The sequence below is a fragment of the Motacilla alba genome, chromosome 2, assembly GCF_015832195.1.
Source record: "Motacilla alba alba isolate MOTALB_02 chromosome 2, Motacilla_alba_V1.0_pri, whole genome shotgun sequence".
Taxonomy (NCBI): Eukaryota; Metazoa; Chordata; class Aves; order Passeriformes; family Motacillidae; genus Motacilla; species Motacilla alba.
This window is the reverse complement of record NC_052017.1, coordinates 122,482,221-122,506,228: the sequence shown is the minus strand read 5'-3', so window position 1 is coordinate 122,506,228 and position 24,008 is coordinate 122,482,221. Positions and strand designations below refer to the sequence as shown.

The following is a 24,008-nucleotide window of genomic DNA, read 5'->3' as shown; positions in this document are numbered from 1 at the left end:
TCCCCACTAAAATAAAATGACACACCTACACACATACTTGTAAAGCATTTTTTTAAAATAGAAATCATCTAAAGGCCCTGCCCAGCTAGAATTGCATGCATATAGAACCCCTAGGTCCCAAACTGTCAAAAGGAATGACTTAGGATGTACATTAGTCCAGAAGCCAAAAAAAGAAGATCTCCTTCAAAACAGCACTACAACCACCTCAACATCATGCTGCTCACATGTGACCGTCCTGTGAAGAGACTGCCTCTCAGAACTCTTGTCTTTATCTCTGAGAAAAGTATGTGCACAAATAGGGCAGCTGCTTATCAACAGTTTCTTCTATGCTGCATTTATTTTCTTCTGCTATTATTAAAATAAGTAAAACCGTGCCTTCCCTAATATGTAAAAAAAAGGGCTTTCTAATATCTGTAAGATCTATTCATTAGCTGCTACTCATCTAACAAAAAAAATAAATACCCAGTCATATTACTTTTTTTTTTTAATGTAAGGTCCACTCTCCCTCCTTCCCTCCTCTCAACTGAATATGCAGAAGCATATAAAAATGTTGGTAATATTAAAGATTTTAATGCATTACTGCTTATCACCTTAAAAGAAGGATAGGTATCAGCAGAAAAGAGAAAGAGACAATTTACTCAGAAACAAAGATCCAGGTAAAACAAACATTAATGCATTCCTATTGCTCTGTCCTTTGGCAGCTGCAAAAATGTTAATTTCACAACAACCTTTCAGCAGACTCATGGCTTCTCCTACAGGCTTCAAATCAGAGAGATCCATTAAAGGATATTATGCAGACTTGGGTTTTAATAAAGACTTCCTTATTTTCTTCCTTTTACTCTAATTTTCATAAAATTTATCCTAGTGAACCCTGCCACTAGGCACCCACTGCAGAACAACTTTTCTTTATTCAGGGATGTGTTGTACTAGCAAATAACCATGCTTTCCATTTGTGAAATTCGTGATTCTTATTGCAGGCAACCCATGTTGATAAGAAGAAAAAATATTTCTTCTGCTAAGGAACAAGGGAATAATGCAGGCACATAAACCATGCTTTGTGTACTAGTTCTCATTTTAGTTGTAAATAAATATAATAAAATCCCAAAACATACTCACCTGTTTTGTTTATATCGAGCTCTGATAACTTTAAGGCTAGTTCACTAGAGTTCCCACCCGGAGAGGACACAAGGATGTCATGTAATGCATTTCTTCTACCTGTTCTTCCTGAAGCAATAAAGTCTGCATATGTAGATTCCACATCAGTCATTGCTAACAAATATCCACATAGCAGTACCTGGATGGCAGGAAAAAAAGAAAAACAAAAATCACCACTTAGACCACCAGAAAACCAGATGACTTAATGGATTACGAATGGAACTGGAAGTTCCCATTACAGGGTAGATTGATGCATCTTCTTTTACTGGTTAGCCAGTCTCAAAATTTGGAGAAATTAGAGAAGAAACAGAGTAGAAAGCAAAAACACCGTGAGTATTTTATGCCATCTGTACTCAACAGTATTTTAACCAACTTCATTTTCCATGCTTCATAAAGTGATAGTGAGTACTTTATAAAAGCAATGACCTCAGCAACATAATTTCTTTACAGAGTTGTCTCTGCTTTTAATATTAGCTGAGATGTAGGAGGTAGGCAGGGGGTGGAACAAAGTTCTTTTCTACAAAAAGCAGAGGGTAACGAGTAAGAAAGTACAAATCAAAAATGCTTTTGTGTGCAGAACCCTGTGCTCATACACAAGACACTGTTATGTTTTGTATATTTTCTTTCTTGTTAATATTAGTTTTGGCATTGTATGCAGACCTCTTCAGGCTCAACTAGTTTATTTTGGTGTGGTAGTTTCCCTAATGCAAATGCATTACCAATGCTCCTGAAATGAGGGGAGACATGCTACCAGAGCAAGCAGAATAGCTAAACTAGAACGCAGAGGTTTGAAAGCAGTGCTCTGTAAGCTAGGTATAAACTCAGAACTTCTTTTTATTAGAAAACAATTATTTCTTGTGTCATTACTGAATAATTTGATGGTGTGAATTAATGCAAGATCTGACAAAGGTACAGGAAATACAATATGCTATTTCAATCTTGGTAAGAGAAGGAATTGCCTCTCTGCTGCAATATATGCTACAGATCTAAGCTAGCAGAATTATATTTTCTTAATTTATAAAATGTTAAAGAGTATGGGGAGGAGCACATTCTCTCACTGATCACATTGCTCTTACTGTAGTTTAATGTGTACGTGACTAAGGTTTCCTGCAAAATGCTAGGCAACCATGCTTTCCTCATGTTTTATGCTTCCATGTCATAGGGGAATCAGTGAAGCTTTCTGGTAGAAGAGTACTTGAAAGAAAAGAAACACTGCAGAACTACTAGACCAAAGCAGCTCCCCCACAGTTGTATGCTTCCTTCATTTTAAGCAGAATTCCTCTGGTTTTGCACACTGCAGACAGAGGACATGGCCATGCAGGCAGCAACTCACAGCTTCCTACAGCAAGAGGCTTTAGCTGTTATTACTAAAGTAGCCAAAACATCACATTTGCATAGAATGGATGAATCATTTTAATCAGCTCCTACTGCAGGTGCTGGACACTGAAGCAGTTCATCAAGTCATCACAAACATTAACAGCAGCAAAAGGTTCAGCTTTCTCTCTTCAAATAAACAAAAAAAAAAAAAAAAAAAAACAAACTCATTTTTTATAAACATTTTTTAAATTAAAAAAAATAGATACAAAAAAGACAACAGCCAATCCTCGTCCACCCTCACCCCCTGAATAAATTTACTAACCCCGTTCTCTCCTCATCTTCATTCCATTCCTCACCTCCCCAAATTCAGTCAGCTGTATGAGGGTGTATATATGATGTGTGTGAGAAGCCAAGAAAAGGGTTCTACAAAATATTTTATTTAGTCTAAATATAACTACATCAAGTATCATTGCAAGACTGACTGACTTAAAAAAAAGTTCACTGCTATCAAGCTTTGGTGTCCCATGCCAAACACTGAATGGCTGACAGGCTAATTTTACTGTTAAGATCAACCACTATGATACAGGAAACTGCTTAAAAAAACCAAACCAACAGAGAAACAAACACTCTAACAAACCAACAACCAAAAGAAAAAATCAACCCACAAAACCTAACAACACCACCTAGGGAGGGAAAAGAGGTCAGCATTGACGGAAAGCCTGCCTGACACACATAAAGCAGCGCAGTGCCTCTGTTTAATAACAAAAGCTTTCATGAGAATGAGACCACATGCATTTCTTCCTCTGAACTGCCCTTACTGAAACACTGCAAGAATATTGAAGCAAGTGAGAAGTCTACCATTTGTTCTTTGCCCAAGGTGCAGACACTGCAATGCCAAATATATCAACCATGTAGTAATGCAGTATGTAACTTGCAAAGGTGAAGGGAAACAATGATGACAGTTTTTATAAGAAAACAGTACAAGTTTTCGACTTATCTGACCCATACACTGAATAGCATTCACCAAAATCAGAGACTAAAAGATTTTAAACAGAAATCTCTTATATTTGTGTATGCTTTTTTTATGCAACTGACTTGTAGAAAAGGAAGTGCAAACCATGAAAGCAATCAATAGCATTAGAGGCTTGGATTTCATATTAGTGTAGGACCAGTCCAAAGTCACTGTAGCTATCACCCTTGTGAAGACATTAATTTATTTTTAGCATAGAAAAAACCACCACAGAGCTATTTTCTTTTCTTCTTTGAAAGGTGCACACGAGTGCATCAGGCCCAGAATAACTAGAGAAGACTACAACTGAGGTGGAACAAGCTGCAGGGCTCTAAGACTTGCAAAATAATCCAGGTTGTACTCCAGGAGAAATTCCCTGGATGTACAAACTGCTCTCCACAGAATATGCTTCTGTAAGATTATACTGCTCTTGAAATATTCCACAAAAACGGAGAACAACAGGGAAATCTCAAGTTTATTTAGTTTCAGCTACAAAACAAGCTATAAAGGCATGGAAAAATGTGCTTGTAGAGAACTTTTTAAATGTTCATTTTCTGTATGCTCAATATGAGATTACTAAACAACATTCTGATCAAAAAATTATGTTATCAAACATACATTTATGACACTTCCAAATTTTCCTGTCTGCGTCTCCTCCTAAATAACAAACACCATTCTGTTTTATATTGGCATTATCTTGAGACATTACTGCATAAATATGGAACTCCACTGACATCACCCAAGAGCTCCCCTTCCAATGACTGGCTCAGTGCCCAGCAGTTTGTACTTATTCACCAAACCAGTCATTAAGGAATTAACATTCACTTAAAAAAAAAGAATCTTTTTTTCCCCCTTCAGTCTCTGTGGAAGGAGTGGAACTTGCTAATAACTCTGTGAAATATAATTTGAATTTCCTAAATAACTGCATTAACAGGTAGTCCTGCATTAAGGATTGTGGTCATAGTCCCGCTAGTTCTACGAATTTAAATTTTTCAAAAAGTTTCAAAACCTGTATTCTGCTACATGAAATTAAACTGAAACAAGAGGCCTGCAAACCTCACTGTTTCTGCCAACTGAACCAGCAAACCGAAGAAAGAAGGTCTGAGAGAATAAGGATTAATGAAACCTGCTGTTGCAAGACTGGATTCCTTGGTAACTGATAAGATACTATCCCATCAGAAATCCCCCCAGCTGTGCTTTGCTTTACCTTTGCTCCCATGTAGAATCACTATGCCTGATAATGGGTTAGAGTTTGCATCACAGCCCAGGGGATTATCATACAGCATCTTTTATTTCCTCAGATTCTCAATTTCATAAACATCTCGAAATGTGGGTATCTTAGACTTTTTTATCTTTCCCTTCCCAACTCCTTCCTCACAAAATGTTGTGCTGAAAATTATTTACTTAAGAAATTATGGAGGATGAGAATGGTAGAGTTGTTACCTTGGATTTTAGCCAGTCTATCAAGACATGCCTGTAATGTTAATGAATATTCTGTATTGAACATAAGGGGTAGAGTAAGTATCCAAGGATTGCAGAAGGAGAAAATGCAGAAGGATGCCAAAGATAGGTTCAACAAGGCCAAGTGCTGGGTCCTTAATTTGTATCAGAACAACTCCATCCAATGCTAAAGGATGGAGGAAAAGTGGCTGGAAAGGTGCTCAGTGGAAAAGGACCAGGAGATGCTGGTCAATATCTGTTGAACATGATCCAGAGAGTGCCCAGGTGGCCAAGAAGGCCAATGGCATCCTGACCTGTATCAGAAATATTGGGGCCAGCAGGACCAGGGCAGTGATTGTCCCGTACTCGGCACTGGTAGGGCTGCACCTGAATCCTGTGTTCAGGATTTTCTGGGCCCCTCACAGCAAGGACTCTGAGGTGCTGGAGAGTGTCAGGAGAAGGGCAACGGAGCTGGGGCTGAGTCTGGAGCACAAGTCCTGTGAGGACTGGCTGAGGGAGCAGGGAGTGCTTAGTCTGGAGAAAAGGAGGCTCAGGGCAGATTTTATCACTATAGACTGCCTGAAAGGAGGATGTAGCCAGGCAGGGGTTGGTCTCTTCTCCCAGCTAATAAGAGCCAGGATGAGAGGAAATGGTCTCAACTTGCACCAGGGGCAGTTTAGACTGGGTATTAGGAATATTTTTTTCACTGAAAGGGTGGTCAGGCATTGGAACAGGCTGCCAGGGAAGTGGACAATCACCATCCCTGGAAAAGTTCATAAGATGTGTAGATGTGTCACTTAGGGCCATGTTTTAGGGCCATGGTTACATGGTGATGTTTGGTGAATGGTTGGACTTGATGATCTTAAAGGTCTTTTCCAACCTTAATGATTCTATGATGAGAACATTATAATTTAACAGGTATAGAAAGGATCAGAACAGGTACAGAAAACATTTGTGCTTTCAGAAATTTAGGAATCCTGTGCTTTCAGGAATACTCCTTTAACTCCACAATCCAATTTATGTTAAATTTTCCATTTCCACGCTATATATAGCAAATGTTATCCCACAAGTCTCTGAAGATAACAGTCAATTCTCTGTAACTGAAAAAAAAATCCTAAAAAGTTACTGATGAGTTCACAAATGTAATCCAAATTTGACTGTGTTCCAGAATCATTCAGTGAAACCCAGTAATGCCACTGCTCTCAAGGGTTTGGGAGGAGAAGTACAGAAATTATGTGGTATACCAGCATGAATTAAAAATCAGTGAATCTACTGCTTACGGGCCAGAGGTACCTAGGGTTGTTGAACTTAAGTCTGTTTAAGGGACAGATACCTAAAAGAAGGCCAAGTGAATGTGAAGTACCTGTGCTAACTGGTATCCATTATTATTTCAAAAGGAAGATAGAACAAGAGCGGGCACTTGACATACATACAGCTTGTCTTATGAATTTGGCACATGCCGCTGGCAAGCACCAGAGAGCTGCCATTTTCTTGGCAAACCTGTAAGGCTAAGAGGTAAAATCCTTCAATGTATGCTCCCGCTATTTCTCCATCTATGCTTAATGGCAGCTTTTTCAAATAAAACTCTCCCAGGCTTTGGCTGCTAAATGTTGTATCACGATCAGCACATTATTTAAATGTAATTATCTATATTCAGCTTTCACAAGGGAACAAAAAAAAAAAAAAAAGAGAATTTGTCATTTAATAGCATGTCTGATTTAGAGAAGATGTATAATTATGCTTTTAAAATAAATTTTGGTTTCAAATCTAGCCTAAGAGACAGGACTACAGGGACTACAGGGCTCTTTTCCAGTGAGGATACAGACCTATTCCACAGCAATCTGCACCTAGATTTCTACCTTATGCACAGTCTTCTAAGCTGAAAGCAAAATCAGAGGAATAATTCAACAAAAGCATTTTTTGTTCCACAGAGATTGTATCAATTGTGTTATATAACAAAGTGTTTTTACACAGACACAGATGAACAGAAAAATAGAATTAACTCTTGAAAGCCAATTAAAGAAAATATTAATAACAATGCAAGATACCAAACTGGGCAGTATTTTAATCTGCACTTTGAAAATCCCTCATGTAGTTTTTTTCTGTCTGATGTTTCTGAAATGACCAGCTCCTTGAAACAGTAATGCAGAACAGGTCCCTTACATTTGACAATTAGCATATTTTTAGGGTGCACATTCTATACATAGCCATCCTAATACTACTAAGATCTTAATAGAAATTAGCAGGCAATTCAACTGGTTAAACAACAAAACAGAATAAAGAAAATCACCACCTGAGATTTTTGTCAGAAAAAAAAAAAGTTTGTTTAAACCTGCATAAAAAAGCACTATGAAGTTAGATACCATCCAGCTCACAACCTATACAGGGAGATCATTCACAAAGACAGTTAATAGGTTTTCCTTCTATGTTATCTAAGTTGTAGTTTTCCTGAAGAGATCTAGAGAACTAAAAGCCAAATAGTTAGTTCTTACCATGTCCTTGCCCAGGCAAATTTCATCATGCCCATGACCATAAGAATTTGGTCTTTCATCCCCCACTTTTCTGAGTTCACAAATTTAGTTTTAGCTTCCAGTGTTCCATGAAACTGGGCAGTGAAGTAGCAGCAGAAAATTTAAAAAAAAAGCAAACATAACCAATGAAGCAATACTACAGAGACCTTAGTTCTTTGGAAAGATACAGTGCAGATATCATTGATTGTTTGGGGAGTAATTAAAAAATAACAATAAATGTTTTGATATTTTGAAATTAACACCCTGTGGAAGAAACTAATCACAACATTTAAATATCTACATAGGGACACTATGTTAGTGAGCAGAAGAAGGTGATCTAGAATCTACCATCACTGTTCAATGCCTAACCTAAAGAACACTAATGGCAGGCAACATATGTTTGTGAGAAAAGGCATCCACTGCTGTGCGACTTTTTACTTGCAGTTTGTGAATGAACCTCTTGGCTTGCGAAGGGAAGGAGCAAGTTAAAGCACTACTTTTCAGGACACTCTAATACTCTCTGAACAACTAAATCCATTGCAAGCACCTTATAATCACAGAGATGGATAGAGGGCTCAAGCCAGGTGAGAGCATTTCAGCTCCTCACATGACACACACCTGGCAGCCCTGCTGAGCATTCACACATCGGTCTGAGCTGAAAGGAGGTCAATGTTTTAAGGTTCTGGGAAGATGAGGCCAGGTATGCAGCACCTTAGAATGCTGTGGTGCTCTGAACCAAGAACACGGGCAGAACGCTACATTGAACAAATACAGTGTTTGTTCAAAAGGACTGGTTTCAGCCTTTGGAGAAAGCCTGTCTATTGGGGTCTTTACATGGCAATTCAGAAGCACTTCTTAAAGAACAGTGAGATTGAAATAAGCCCAAGAAGACTATAACGCAAAAATCACCCCTTTAACAACAAAAACGGGTTCTTCCTCAACAGCTGCGTTACTGGAAAAGACCAGTCTATTGAGAATTCCTAACTGACTGGCAGCTTGGAAACGCTCCGTGCAGAAAAGGCAAGAATTGCTGTAGAAATGTGAAGTTGATGTCTACTTAGGATCAGGATGTTTAGTAGAGGGGATGGGGATTAGAGGGGAGGGAAATTTCTGTGGGCTTTGCTCATGAAGCTCCTAACCTTGCCTTTAATTCAAGATTCGTGCTGTAATTGAGTTTATTCTCTCAGACATTTCTGTCAGTAGTGCCAGCATTTATAGCCAGTGATTTAAACATATTGATCAACACAGTTCTCATTAGGTGAGACTCTGTTCCTTAGAGAACTTGATATAAACACTGCAGTGACTATTTTTGTCTCCTTTAGTCACTGCTACATACAACAAGCTGTATACAGCTTCATAGGGGAAAAAAAGCCCAAAACATTGAACAGTCACGATCAGTAACCTGCAAATATTTTGGGCCAAACTGCTGTGAGCCACTGTCTTCCTTAGGGACAACTCTCTACTGAAGAAACCAAAAATACAGGCTTAGCAAACTTTTAACTGAAGCTCTGATAGCAAGATAATTCTGTCAATTACCCACAGAATGGTGTGAGCCTTTCAATCAATGGTATATACGCAGTGATGTAGAAGCCACTCAGATAAAGGGTTTTCTATGAAAGAGATTTCCAATTTTTGTCAGAAGTTTAATGCTGTGGAAGGGGCTAAGAATGAGATCTTTAGACCATGAGAATTGCATTTGTTCAGCCTTGAGGAAAGAAAGTTTTAGGGGACACCTTATCACCATCTTTCAGTATCTAAGGGGCGGCTAGAAACAAAATGGAGACTCCATTTTATACAAGTCACATAGAAAAGATGAGGGGTGATGAGTACAAGTTACTGCTGGAGAGATTCCAGTTGGACACAAGAGGAACATTATTCACAATCAGAACACTCATCCATTGGAATAATCTCTCCAGGGCAGTGGTGGATTCCCTAATATTTGACACCTCTAAGATTCAGCTGAACAGGGTGCTGGCATCTTGTCTAGAGATGCTTTTGCCAAGAGAGGTTGGACTAGAAGATCCTTGAAGTCCCCTTCTAACCTGGTATCTATGATTCTATGAATCCTAACTCTAGATGCCCTAAAAGGATTCTCGCCCATTGAATTTTCTAATTCAGCACCCATAAAATCCTTATCCATGTAAGATCTATTTTCCTCACTATTTCTTATTTTTTACTTTGCAGTTATAATTTTATTAGATATTACTTCACTAGTACTATGGCTTTTGAGGTCAAAACAATAACACCAACATGCCCCACCCCAAAAAAACCAACCAAAAACCCCATAACCAAAACAAAACCCAAACAAACCAAAGAAAAAGCCTTCATTCTCATTAAAAACAAACAAACAAACAAACAAAACCAACAAAAAAACACCACCCCAACAAAACAAAAAAAGAACACTCAACCAAAAAATCCAACAAACAAGAAGTGGCATAAAGACTGTATGCAGTACATTGTGGTGCACTTTTCCATTTAAATGGGAACCAGCTGAGTTTTCCAAAAAATAGCTCCATAGCACAAGGTAGCCTCCATTTCTTTATAAGGGCTCAAATATTCAGCTGAACTATAGATTTGAATGGCTAAACATTCCTAAGTAATTCATTACAGTTGTTACAATTCCTAACAGCAAACCATGAAACTAACATGAAGATTCATGCTCTTTTGTTACAAGCCAAGAAATGTAGCCCATCTCTTCTATATCAACTTATGCCAAATCTGGTAAAATACCTTGTTATGCAAAAAACAGCTTTGTAATGCTAAGGGTAAGACTTGCTCTTCATTGTTTTAAAATATCAGTAAAGGTAATGGCTAGCAAGAAGATATTAATGAGCACTGCCAAGACTTATCTATGCATGTGCTGGGCTAGGGGAATATGATGGCATTATAAGAACACAATATGGATGTGAAGAATCAGATTTAAGGTGGGGAGGTAGGATCCAGAAAGAGTAGTCTGTCTGCAGAACAAGACCAGAAATGAAGAAAAAAGCATATGGAGATGGGGAGGAGCAGCAATTGCCTTAGATAATTCAAGAACTCAGTTAGAGAAACCAGTTTACAATCAAAAAGAAAGACTGTAGCAGACTTTTCCAGCTGCTATACCGAAAAAGCTCCCAGTGGGATAACTTGACTCAAGAACTTGACGCAGAGCCGCTGATTTGAATGCAGGGCTTGGCTCCCCCATTGCAATGGGTCGCTCCCATCCCCAAGTTAGCTGAAGTTTGCATTTTGTGATGTTCAGCATTCTGTCAATTTGACTGATATGTTTACAGCATCTACAACAGCTGTCTGCAGGTAACAAAGCCTTTGAAAGGGAAAGCATGCAGTTAGAACAGCAAGAAGAAAATGTCTAGATAACAGTATCATGACAGCATTTATAACTTAGCATTTATAACAGGAGGATGCTCCAGCATTTTCATAAGGTTTCTTCCACACCTATCTGCTAGGATTCTTCAATGTTCCAGTATCATGTGTAGTATGGCTATCAAATATTAAAACTATCCAAATAGTCTATAGTTAAGTTGTCCTTAAACTCTTCCTTAGTATTGAAACAAACAGCTGTCCCCTTTCCAAGGCACTCTTCCCCAAATCTTTACGGTAATGTAAGCTACTAAACAGAAGCAGCATTTGTTGCATTACCTATCTTTTCAGCAATTTCTGGTGAAATAGCTCAACTGTTTGCATGTGATTACCTTTTAAAATCATGCAGTCATGACTCATCAAGAAAGTATGTTGCAGCAACCAGAACAGAAAAGCTTGAGCTTATTACTGTTTCTTTTTAGGCAGTGGCAAACACTGTACTGAAAGGAAAGGATTTGCCTTTTTTTGATAGCAAGATCAATCACAACCATGTATTTCTAAATATTAAATATTGGTTCCTATTTGCTTTTAATATAATCAATTACCTCTCAAAAAAACTGCTGTAGGATAATTTGCTTCTGTGAAGATCTCACATTTCACGTGCAAGCTCGGAGTTTCCAAAAATACACCCAAGGACATCACATTTTTCAGTATTTGCAAAGATAAATACCACTGGGCTAGCCTGAAGACCTGTGAACATGAGACATCTAAAGTACATTTTCAATGCCTGGCACAGAAAAGAAAAAAAAAGATGGAAATAGCAATTTATAAAATACTGATTAATGTATTGTGCACAAAGACATTCACATTACTGGTTTATCTGGTCAGCTTTTTGATTTGTTAATAACCAATTGCCTTTCCCACCCTTTTTTTTTTGTCCTGTGGCAGGCATTTAAAACCTACTTTACATTTGAATTAGCTTTCTCAGCCATCAGACATTCTGCCTTTTAATTACTATCTAGAAGCTGCAAAAGAAAAAAAAAAGAGAACAATTTGGCTAACAGCATTTCAGTTTTTTTAACTTAAAAGCAGTTTAATTTATTATACCTCACAAAATAGATTCACATTTTATATTGTATATCATTTCACTTTGGTTTCTCCTATTCTCAGCCTTACATTTTTCAAGGTTTCCATCATTTTTGCATTCTGTTCCCATGTGTACTCTGACTACTTTAGAGACTAAGGACTGCCTGGCTCTGTTGCTATGCAACAGCATAGCCTACTTAGGGCTTCCTGAAATAATTGTCTCAAATGTGCTTTTTTTAGACTTGTTTCCAGCAGGAATACTTTACAGATTCTTTATAATGGACCACTGATATTACCACAATATTAGATAGTGGTCAATTGGGAAGTATTGGTAGATACTTGAGATCAAAAAAAAAGAATATTACTGCTTGCAAAATTCTGGACATACGTGCTGCATTTTCACAGAGAGGTAAATATGACAAATATCCCAGTATTTTTTCCAGATGTTATTCCTGTGTATGACAGCCATATATTTATCAGAGGGGAAAAAATCTTAATTGTTCTTTGTTTTACTCTATTTCATTGAAGGGAAAAGAAAAATTCTCTATTTAGAGTATGTCACCCACCACTCAGGAAAAATGAACCCTCTTTATACAGAGTCTATTATAAAGTTAATAATCTCATCAGAGTGAACACATATGCAAATATTCTTTATTGCAATTTATTATCAAATAAGTTGATGTCACAGTTCTTTAGGACAAGGTTCCAAATTTTTAAAATCACACTATGGATGCCAAAAATTGGATCTGCATCTGCTTTTTGAGGTATCTTCAAGCAGCCCCTGAGAAACTGTCCTGTGAAACCTTCAATCTTTCCAGCCTTCAAAAACCTTTTTCTTGTTACAAACTTCTAGTGCTCCTGCTTCAAGAGTGGAAAAATATGTTCTGTTTTCTTACAGCTGGCATATTTGGGAATCTAAGGTTAAATAATCTCTGTAAAAACACATACAGCAATATAAATACAAGTCTCTTAAAAACAGCACTGATTAATTCCAGAGGGCCAAACGTCTTAAAATTCACCAGGCTGAGGGATCAAAGCCAGGAGGTCTAACAGTACAGAGTATTTTAATGAAAGGAAATTTTTACCTCTTATTCTTTTTTCTCTCTTGTTCGCCTTAGCATGTTCAGCAGCAGTTGCATCTACAGAGAGCAGCGTGTAAGTCCAGAATTGTGATAAAGAGAAACATGTTTGTCAGAGCCAGAGAAAATAAGAGCAAGGTTTAAATTAAGGTCCCTGCAGAGGCAAGTCCACCTGCAGACTTTTAAAGGAAGAGGGGGAAGAGAGCAGCAATTTCATACTGTTTGCAAGCCTTAAAGATGACTTTTTCTTAAACAGAGTGGACGGTGCTAGGCTTCTCAGAACCAAATGCAGGAGGTGGCGTAAAGGGGTAATTTTCCATATTCATATGCATAACCACATACATGCATAATAGCCAAGCTATCCAAGAATATGAGTCAGCAAGGTTCAGTGAGTGGGACTCCCAGACTTCAAGTCTCTGTTCTTTAAAACCACGTAAGTAGTACAGCTCAGACTCAAATCTGTAGGGATACTGTTTTAAAGTAAAGATATCAAGACCTGAAGAGCAGCAACACTTGGAAGGATCTCCTTTCTGGCAAATAACCAATTTGAAACCTCAAAAATGACCCAGAATCAGGTGGAAGAGAAGAAAGCATTAATAAAGAACTCTTTATAATGGTGAAATCTGTTATTATGTGCAGTTTGTATTTTATACTTTGCAGTATTTATGGGCATTTCAAAGACAGGCCAAATAATTTCTAACCTAGCCAAAAGAAATCCCTTATATTTGCCACAGTATGCTTGAAGATAGGAACCTTAGCAACCTCTTTTGCATGTCCACGTTTAAAAATAATTTAATTAAACAAAGAGGAAAAAAGTGAAACTCTCTCGCTAAACAATCCTTCGTTACCTAGGATCATTTTGTACACTTTGATTGAAAACTATGCACTATAGAGTACTTTTCTGATAACTTTCCATGTGCTGGAACTAGACGGAAATTAAAAAAAAAAAATTGGCTTGCATAGACTAATTAGCAATTGTGCTGCATTACACAATCTGTCCATGACACTCAGATTTAAGATGCATTTCTAGATGCAAACCCAGCTACGCTGACAAACACAATATCTAGCCACAATCGAGGAACATATAAGTTCTGAAAACCACAGCTACTTAAAATCACTGTTACAGCGTTGAACCTGACACTCAAATATTTCTCTTTGCTCCAATTTGAGGTGAAATTAAAGCTCAAATACTTAACTCATATTCATCTGATGTCCCAGTTCTTCATCTACAAAAAGAAAATGCCAATTTGGGCAATTTACAAGCCAGTGATGGAAGCATATAAACAAAGTAGAATTTTCTGGACTCTCACACAGCTCATTGATTTCAGCCAACCCTAACAAATTGCTCAATCACTTTAAAAGATGGCCTTTTAAAAACCACATACAGTAGACATTTTATATTCATGCCAAGAAAAGTTATCCAACTAACTGCATATTATCATATTTCCCGCAGCTCAAGTTCTTAATTCTGCCTTGCAACCCTCCCTTTCACAGAAGTTGCTGGCTGCTAAGAAATGTTAGAAAAGCCTAAGAAGAATCTGAACATACAGTTCTTGCCATATGCATAAATTCAATAAAATATAATAAAGTGTAAGCCATGTTTTCTGGTTATGAGCATAAACACACAGGTATAAACAGGAGAACTTACAGAAACCCTTACAAAATTCCTGAGAGGAATTCATGTTGTCAGACTACACAAATCCATCTGTATTTGAATAGCTTACTTGAGCTTCAGGGCCATGCAAATTGCAGATTTCCCCCTTTTTACTACCTGCTGGTAGATAATGAAAGGAAGTACCAGCTGTCTGCTTACAGTAAGAATGCATATGTGGGCAGAATACTTCTTGAGACTTCCAGTTCTTAAATCCTGGCACAGGGAAAAACCCTTCAAGAGCAAGAAGCACCCACAGATGTGAATTCCTGGATACCATTTTTCCCATAAAAGGCAAGCTGCAGGTATAAATTCAGAGGAAGAAGGTAAAAATATAAAAAATGTTGCTCAAAATCTGAGGCAATGAAACCCACATCTCATAGTCACTAGGGAAGTGTCTTGTTAACGTAAAAGCTAAACTTTAGCATTAAAGAGAATAAAATAATTAAGTAATTTGGAGACAATGAAAAGACACATGGGCAGAGAACAATAAAAAAGTGAATGAAAACAAAGCCAAATGGACTCTCAGACTGAGCAAGAAGAAAATCAACTTGAAATGTCTCCTGACAGAGATGAGCCTTATTTGATTTTTATTTATCTTATAGTTGTAATTCCTCCTGGCAAAAATCTTGGGATGCTGACAGCTATCTGTAAGCCTCTATCCCATCCCAAGTACATACAACTATCCACCTTTATACTGAGAAAAACATGAAGGACCATAACACCAGAGAAAACTGATAGAAACCAGTAATGTTCCTATGCAACAGTTTGTGTGTTCAGGGTTAGAGAACTCTGAATATGATTATCTACTTATGTAAATATATATATGTATACCTGCTGAGATGGGTCTCATTAAATATTCACTCCATCTGCATAACTACTTTCATCTAGACATATATAGGAGTCTGTAAGCTTAGTAGATTTCCCATAAGCTGTAAGAGAACTGCCTTACATCCCAAACCTTTGTCTATTTATTTGTGAAATAATTAGCTTTAAAGAACCACTTGTGGGTTGACCTTGGCTGATGTTCACCCTGCTCTCTCATTCCACCTCAACAGGGGGACAAGGGAGATGATGGTAAGATGAAAGAGTAAAGAATCAGTGAGTTGAGACAGAAACAGGGAGATATTGTAGTAATTATGAGCACTAGCAAAACAGACTCGACTTGGGGAAAACTAATTCACTGCCAATTAAAACAGTTCGGATAGTGAGAAACAAAGATAAGTTAAACCAACACCTTCTCTCCACATCAGTCGCCCACCTGCCCTCACCCACGCTCACTCACCCTGTGCCAAGGCTCAGCTTTACTTCTGTAGTTTCTGACTGCTCTTGCCTTCCCCAGCACCCAGCAGCAGCCCAGGGGACAGGGAATGGAATGTGCAGTCACACCATTCCTTAACCGTTATAGTCCTGCTGCTTCTTCCTCCTCATGCTTTTCCCCTGCTCCAGCGCTTTTCCCTTGCTCCAACATGGGCTGTTCCCACAGGCTCCAGTGTGGGCTGGAGTTCTTTCGGGAAACATCAGGGAGCTCTGGTGTGGCACACACACTGGCAGGCAAATATCTACTTCTAGATCTACTCCACTGTGGTCTCCTCCAGGGGCCTGGAGCAACACATCCACTTCTTCCTTTTCCTGCAACCTTTGTGTTCCCCTTGTGCTATGTCTCACTATCTTTATTTCTCCTCCACCTGTGTGGTTTTTTTATTCCCTTGCTTAAATATGTTTTCCCAGAGACACCACTGCCTGGGCTGAGGGGTTCAGCTGTATCCTGCAGTAAATCCACGGAGCAGACTTGATCTGTGTCCAGCATGGCATAGCCCTGGCCTTTCCCCACAGAGGCTAGGGAAAGGCACTTCACCGCCAACACCTACCCAACAACAAAATTCCTATCTGTCAGAAGATACTCAGTGGCTATAAATGACCATAAGTACTTACTGTGCTTTCCAGTATCTTCCTTAAACTCTACTAACTGCTGAGACTGCCCTTCTGTCATTTCCTTCGCTTAAGACTTAGAAATCACAACCATGTGAGGATCTCACCCCTGGTATCTCACAGCTGATAGGAGGCAGCCTCTTTCCAAGCAAAGGCTATGTGGATAAGCACGTTAACACTACGGGAGATAGACAGTAAGGCACCATTCTCTACTCACCAGCTTCTACCATCACAGACCAAGAAAAACTCAGTGCTCATGATCACTGTAGCTGTGACTTTTGTAGCATTAGAACAGATGTGTTTTTCCCCAAGACTGTAGCCCTGTTTTACATGAGAGAGGACAACGAATCTTTTCTGTTATTTTAAATAACATTAATACTAGATTAACTTTGACATTTTAAGGTTTCTGTACCAAGAAAGGTAAGAGAGGAGTATATACCAGCTTTTCAAACTTAACAGCTACTTCCAAGAAAGCATTCACTGCAGAAACTAAATTACAAGTTTTTTTTCAAGATCGCACCATGTTATTCAACTGAACTAATGCCTCTCAGAAGAGCCAGAAGTGCCAAGAATGCTCACACTGGAAGAAGCAACATGCTAACACACTGCAAGAAGCATTGATTAGCTTGTTCATAAAGTAAACATTCCAAAAGAACAATAGGTAAAAAGACAATACTTGCCCATATGACAAGTTGGCATGAATAATTAGTTTCAGGTGACCAACATGGGATACTACAGAGAACCTTATGCTTCAGAAATTAGTATGAACTAACCTTTGTAAAAGTATTTAGGGTTAAGTAGTGAAATAAACTACCAAATGCAAGCCCTTTTATCACTTCAAAAAATTTGACTCAATGTAACATTGAAATGTAGGACACTGCCCATGAAATTTGAAGATAAAATGCAAATTTCAAGACCAAACGTTGATGAAGAAAAACCCCACTTAGATTTCAGCTCAGTCAGAAGTTCACCCAGACTGTAAAAAACAATAAGGGAAGAAATATGGGAGGGGCAGGAGAGAGAAGGCAAAGACCTTTTTTTTCTCTCCTCCTAACCAATTAATGCCCACATTTTCTAACCTGCCTATTTACACCTGGATTAAAACCTTCACTGAGCATTTACTCCACAGGTATCCTTTAGGTAAGCATATTTTAACTTTTAGTGCAATACATTTGAAATTTCCTATCTCAACCACCAAGAATCATCTTTTCTACCCTCCCCTTTTACAAAATTTCTTATTGCTACTACATACCTTATACCTACAGCCTCCTCATGATCCAGTAGAAACACTGCCAGTATTTTCAAACAAATAGCAGTGATATTTACACAGCAGATAACATTCCATATTTGTTTTCATCAGACTCCAATGAATTCAGAGCCAAGATAAAAATGGAAAGGCAATGTTATCTTCAGTTCAGAAAAGCTTTTCAGCAGACTGAATGAAATAACATTCTGGTAAGACACATCTTAAGTATACCATGCTCAGCCTCAAAGTCTTTTAAATCTTTCTGCAGAAAATGCTTCTAGCCCCCTAAGTAATTTACTTGTTAACCCTTTGTGAGGAATATCTTTAAATACAAGTTTCAGAACCAAGCAATATTTTCTTTCTTTTGTATTTTGCCACTTTTCTTGCTCAACCCCTTGTAAAGGTTATTCAAACTTCAGCACTCAAATATTAAATCAACTAAATAAAAAAAATGTTGTGAATTATGAAATATAAAAATTTAAACACGCAAAGCACTGAAAGGAAAAAAAAATCAAGAATCTGGAAGGCTAACTGCAATAGAAAACTATTCCCCCAGAGATAACTTTTGGATGAAGACTCACAAACTCTGGGTGCTACGTCTTGACATATGTCCCCTCCTTTCCACAGAGCTATTTTTCATGATGTCATTACAGGAGTAACATATTTGTAACCAGACAGAAATGATCTACATGTGACAAGGTGAGTTTTGGGAATTTCTACAAATCTTTTAGCCATTTGATTCATATGCCAAATGAAGTAAACTTATCTGTAAAGTCAAATTTGGTTATTGCCTGAAACCGCACATCTATCACACTACATAACATGATGATTGTTAGGTTCATTAAAGCTATTTTTCGTAAGTTCTCCTCTTGTTTGGCCTACTTCAGGATGCCATTTAAGGGACTTTAAAAGTTAATGGATTCAACAGAAAGTAATATCAAACTTAATCAAAATTTCCCCACGAAAAAGAAATACTGAAGGATATTTTTTTCCTTTTCTTAAAAAAGAAACAACTGAACTGCTGAGAACATGTAAACATACACAGATTCTCTGAGTCTTACAATCAAAGGAGGATATCATTTGAAGACAAGAATAAATTAAGTGCTATGCCATCCTCAATAAAAACAGTAGAACAAGAAAAGGCCTTCATCAAATTCGCTCTAGGAATACAAGCAGAAAGAAGCGAGGGGGTGTTTATTGTTAAAAATCAAAACAGCTGTCTGTATTTCCATGAAACACAAGCACACCTCTTCCACTCATCACATACAAGACCAAATAAATGCTTCTTACCCAACGAAGTTTAGTTGGAACTATTTAAACCAGTTAACTTTCTGGTTAAATGACAAGTTGAAGAAAAAACAACCCAGAGAAGCTAAACACAACAAACCACCACCTGTAATTTGATTAAATAGAGATTATGATTACACTGTCAACAAAGGCAAACTGGTTTAGTCTGATTATTAAGCAGGTAATCAAAGATTCCACTGAGCTCTAATGTTACTGCATGAAGTTTTAATGAAGCAGCACAGCATCATGTCTTTTAGATGTTACAACAGCAGCAAGCAGGTCTTTTAAAGCAAAACCATATGAGACTCAGGTAATTTTACTGTGTTCAGTTTCATATTATGTTCTTTTTTCTGCATTCTTCCTACTAATCTGGGGCACTCTAAAACAACAGTAATAGAGCAGAGGAGGTCCAGAAACAGAACCATGCCCAATACTAGGTAAGAAGGTTCTTAGAAACAAATTGTGATGAGGTACATCCAGAAGAATAAGTACGTCAAGTAAGCTCACATGCTTCATTAAGAAAATTACTCTAATTATGCCATTATAAGGCTGAATATATTTTTTCTTAAAACGTACAGAGCCAGAAACATGTCACAAGGGCATTTCTATTTGCTTTTAAGAAGACTGGAAAACATTGAGCTGATCATGGTAAACACCAAATAGATCAGGGCAGAATTTAGAAGATAAAATCCAATTATAGTTTTGTTATAAAAAAGCAAGAATTACAAATAGGAAAAAACAAAGTAGAAACTATAATAGTGTAGCATGCATAAATAAAAAAAAAAACAAAAAACCTGTGCTCTATACAAAGTGCTTTACTTCATATTATGCCACTAGCAACATTACTACCAAATATACTTTTTTTCTGAGAATCGGGAAAGAAGTGTTTTCTCTCTCCAGAATGAATATTTCTTACTAGCTTTCCTCAACAGATCTGGACAGAAAGTGTTTGGCAGTTGTTTAAAGTGAATGCACTTTAGGAGAAGAAGCTACAGGGTCTCCTAGAATAATGTTGACAATATTCACAACTAAAAATTAAAAAAAAAACCAAACCAAAAACCAAAACACAAGAAAAATCCCAAACAGTCTTGAAATTCCATGCTCCTTAATGGATTTCTGTGGTTTCTTGTGTCTTTCCCTCCCACTACAATATGAACAAGATACTGTTATTAATTTAAATTAATTTACTTCCCAGGGTTCTTTTATATTTCACAGATTTCAGCATGTGATGGAGCTTTTCTTGAATATCTTCTACGTGGGTGGATTTTATGGAAAGATAAATTTAGTTTGCAGGGCCTGTTGTCACATATCTGTGTTTTTCTGCACCAGAGTAAGGTACATTAAACAATGACAAAAGTAATTAATACCTAAATATGGAATTGCTTATTATGTTCATATCTCATTGTCTTAGTAAGAACTTCATATGGTAAAAAGAAGTCATCTCTTCACAAAAAAGGCTGTGGTCATGTTTTGCAGGTTCAGGAGAAAAGCAGCTTGCCACCACTCTCATCTACACATAGGAGTTTGAGATCCATTTCATCTCAGCATTTGAGCATTGCTCTACTACTTTTGGACACACTCAGGTCTAACTGAAGCTCTGTCTCTTGCATGATCCTTGATCAGCTTATTCCTGTGAAATAAGCACTGTGGGATGGAAAAGCTTGTTTTAACCATAACAACAAAAGCTAAGAGGACTTCCAGAACTGCTCATGTACTTTACTCCAGAGATCATTAAAATCAATGCACTTAATCTGAGGAGCATGATCCAGAAGTGGAGATGTTCTGGTCTTCAGCACACAAATCATGAGACTACAGAGTCAGGCATCCTCACCTGCAAAAAGACAGGACCAGAAGGAAAACAACTGTGCTTGTAACTGATAAACCAGTTTCAACACACCTTTTATACTGATTGTTCTGTCCATGGTTCCTTGAGACTGAGGACAGTCAGGATTCCAAGTCTTCTCCTTCCACAGAATGAAGCTATTATGTGGAAGACAAGCAGTGACATTCACTTTTTCCCTACCTCCACAAAGGTTTTTGAGTGAAACTTGAACCCTGAGTCAGGACTGATAGGTCTGTATGGGCACATCTAGTAAACTACCACTCTTTGAATCACAGAAAAACTTTGGAAGGGATATCTGGAGGCCATCAAGTCTAACAACCACTTGAGGTAAGGTAGGCTAACAGTCTGGCTGCTCAGGGACTCAGAAGAATTTTGAGTATCTCGAAGGCTGGAGCTTCCCCAGGCATAATGCCAAGCTGTACCAGTGCTATGCCATTTTCTAAGTGAAAGATTTTCCTTCCCTGTAGCTGGAATTTCTTATTGCAACTTGTGGCCATTGCCACTTATTCTTTTGTTGCAGAACTCCAAGAAAAGTCTGTAACATCTCCACAATGCCTCCTTGGGTAGTGCTGTTACATCTTGTAGTGTCCTTTTCATGCTGGACAAACCCAGTCCCCGCAGTCCCTGCCTGTACATCATGCGCTCCAGCCTCATGTTTTCTGTAGCCTCTACTAAACTTGAGTAGGCATGTCAATATATCCCTCTTGTAGCAGCTGTCCAAGTGACTGTGATGGCACACTGGTGCCTCTTAGCAAGTTCAAGATCAGAGAGTCCTCGTTACCAGATCTCAGGTGACACAAATACAAAGGTATGCAAATACAGAGTCCAGCCAGCAGTTCTAGATACTTACTGTTTTTAAGTAAAATAGGAAAGATTAGAGTCTTGAATTCAGTTTCCTAACAACTGTATGTAGTTCTCAGATATTTTCTTGGCTCAAGAGTCCAGTCTCATTGAAAGCACTGGAGAAGTGAAGGGTACAGGAACATTGGTTAATTCATGATTAGCGAGTTAAAAAAGTTATCACCATGTCATAGGTGAAATACAGCCCTCAACTTAGACACACAACTGTGTTTTAGCAAGAGGATTCCCTCACATTAGTACAGCCTGCTCCAGACTTGCTTGTTCCTGACATATAGTACAAGTAACTAAATATTTTCTGTCTAATCACACAACTGCACAGTGTTTGTAAAATCAGATTTTAGCTTTCTGCTTACTGGAGACCAGGTTTACTCTGAAGCTGATACTCCTTTGAATCCTGGTACAATGCAAAATGGTAACATTACAGGCCATTAATCTACAAAGGATTAAACTACAACATTAATCCACAAAGAATGAGAGTTCTAACTCTACACAAGAAACTTGTCCTCTCAGCTTGAGGTCTCATGCAAAGACTACCTGGGTTTCTGCTTACAGGCCTGAGACTCCAGGAGGCTGCCTGCATGAGCCAGGCTCTGAAGGATCCAACTGTGAGACAAGGCAGCATGTTTTAAATTACTGTCTGTGTAATTAGGCACAGTAAAGGCCACCCTCTCATGTGGAGAAAGACCTGTTAATTACTTTGCTGCCTCTCTTCTGCTGCCATTCCTTGTCCTGAGGGACCAGCTGCCCTTTGCATCTTTGCCTTCTGCTCAGAATCTATTTCCCCTTTAGAAAAGGGGACCAGTATCTACCTATCCCTCCCCTCCCACATAACAGTATTCAATTAGGAACATACCCCTTGATATTTTTGAGCCCCAAACTGTGCAATAGATTGAGTAACCATTAAAATTTGATTAATTAAGGTTGCAGAATGTAGAAGTATAATCTGATACAAAATTAATGCAAAGTGTTCTCAGGATACCAGCCTTAATTAACTTTACTGGAGAATTTTCACTGGCTGAATTCTCATCAGATTCTACCAATACAGTCAAAAATATGTAATTTCTCAAGAGAAGATGAGGATTTGCATACTTAACTCCAAAACCTGCAAGAACACACATTCTCTGGCCTTCAGCTTGATGATAGCTTAAAGGCTGCTATGCATTTTTCTTTTAATACATTTCTATTCTATCTAACAAAGTCTTACATACATATTATACATACAAGCTCAGCAGCATAGTACAAGAGGCAGAACAATGTTCTCCTTTATAAACTGGACCACAAGTGAGCCTTTGGAACACATTGGGCAGGCACTGAAATAAGATTTTCTTTTTAAAAGATTTTTTGAAGTAGTAAAATAAAAAAATAGTAAGAAATTGTATCTGTTAACAGCATCTGGAAAAAAATTACTTAATTATGCAGTTTTGTAGACAGTTTCCTCATTAGTATATTGCAATTATGAACTTTCAAAGCCTTTATTTTCAAACTAGGAATTTGTGAAGGAAGCTAGGAGAAAAAGCAGTAGCTAGTAGTACGAAACAATCACTCAGACATATGGATTGAGCCCAGAGATGACCTTCATATTTGCTCTTAGAGAGAAAACAAGAAGAAAGGGGAGGGACACAGAGTGATCTCGATCTGCTAGATATAGTGTTCTGGACACATCACAGCAAAATATATATTTTCTAAATTGGGATGGCTTGGGGACTTTTTGTTTGGTGTTTGGTATTTTTTTGTGGTTTCTTTTTTTTTTTTTCTTTTTTTTTTTAAGCTGCTTCTCAGAGACTCCTTGAAAGATTTTGTTCATTATAATTGGTGAGCTTTTTCTTTGCATTTCTTCATCTTGTGTTTCATATGCCAATTTCAATAACTGATTTGAAAGACCCAGTCAGCATGCTCTGACTGCAACAGACACAAGAGGTTCTCTTCATGCTGCTAGAAAACATGCACAAGACAGAGCTGGCTGTCTTTGTTTTCACAGCAGTCAGGATTTCATTACATCTCCTACAAGAGGAGTAGCAAAGATAGTGAGACGTTGAACCACTCCCTTGATTTTTAGGCAATATGCTGATGTCTGGAAGAATCTTACCCTGTTGTAGATGGAACAAGGAGCTGTAATGGAGAACAGCCTGTACCAAAGTTTAAAGTGCAAAACAACAAATAAAACAAAGTTCTGATTGTCCAGTACAAACAAAGTAGAAAGAACCAAGGCACACAAAATAATGACAAGAAATTAATGAGGTGCAAAACATTTAAATGAGGCAAACAAAGTGATGAGTCATATGGAAAAAAACA

At 37.9% G+C, this 24,008-nt stretch overlaps 1 protein-coding gene across 2 annotated transcripts in view; it reads right to left on the bottom strand.

The window, feature by feature from the left end:
• PKIA (cAMP-dependent protein kinase inhibitor alpha) overlaps positions 1 to 24,008 on the bottom strand; it is a 44,341-nt gene that overhangs the window by 6,334 nt on the left and 13,999 nt on the right. For both annotated transcript variants that reach the window (XM_038127700.1, XM_038127699.1), the window contains exon 2: positions 1,117 to 1,294. In XM_038127700.1, coding sequence (XP_037983628.1) covers positions 1,117 to 1,267 — 151 coding nt within the window. In that variant the 5' untranslated portion in view covers positions 1,268 to 1,294. The remainder of the gene's footprint in view (positions 1 to 1,116; positions 1,295 to 24,008) is intronic.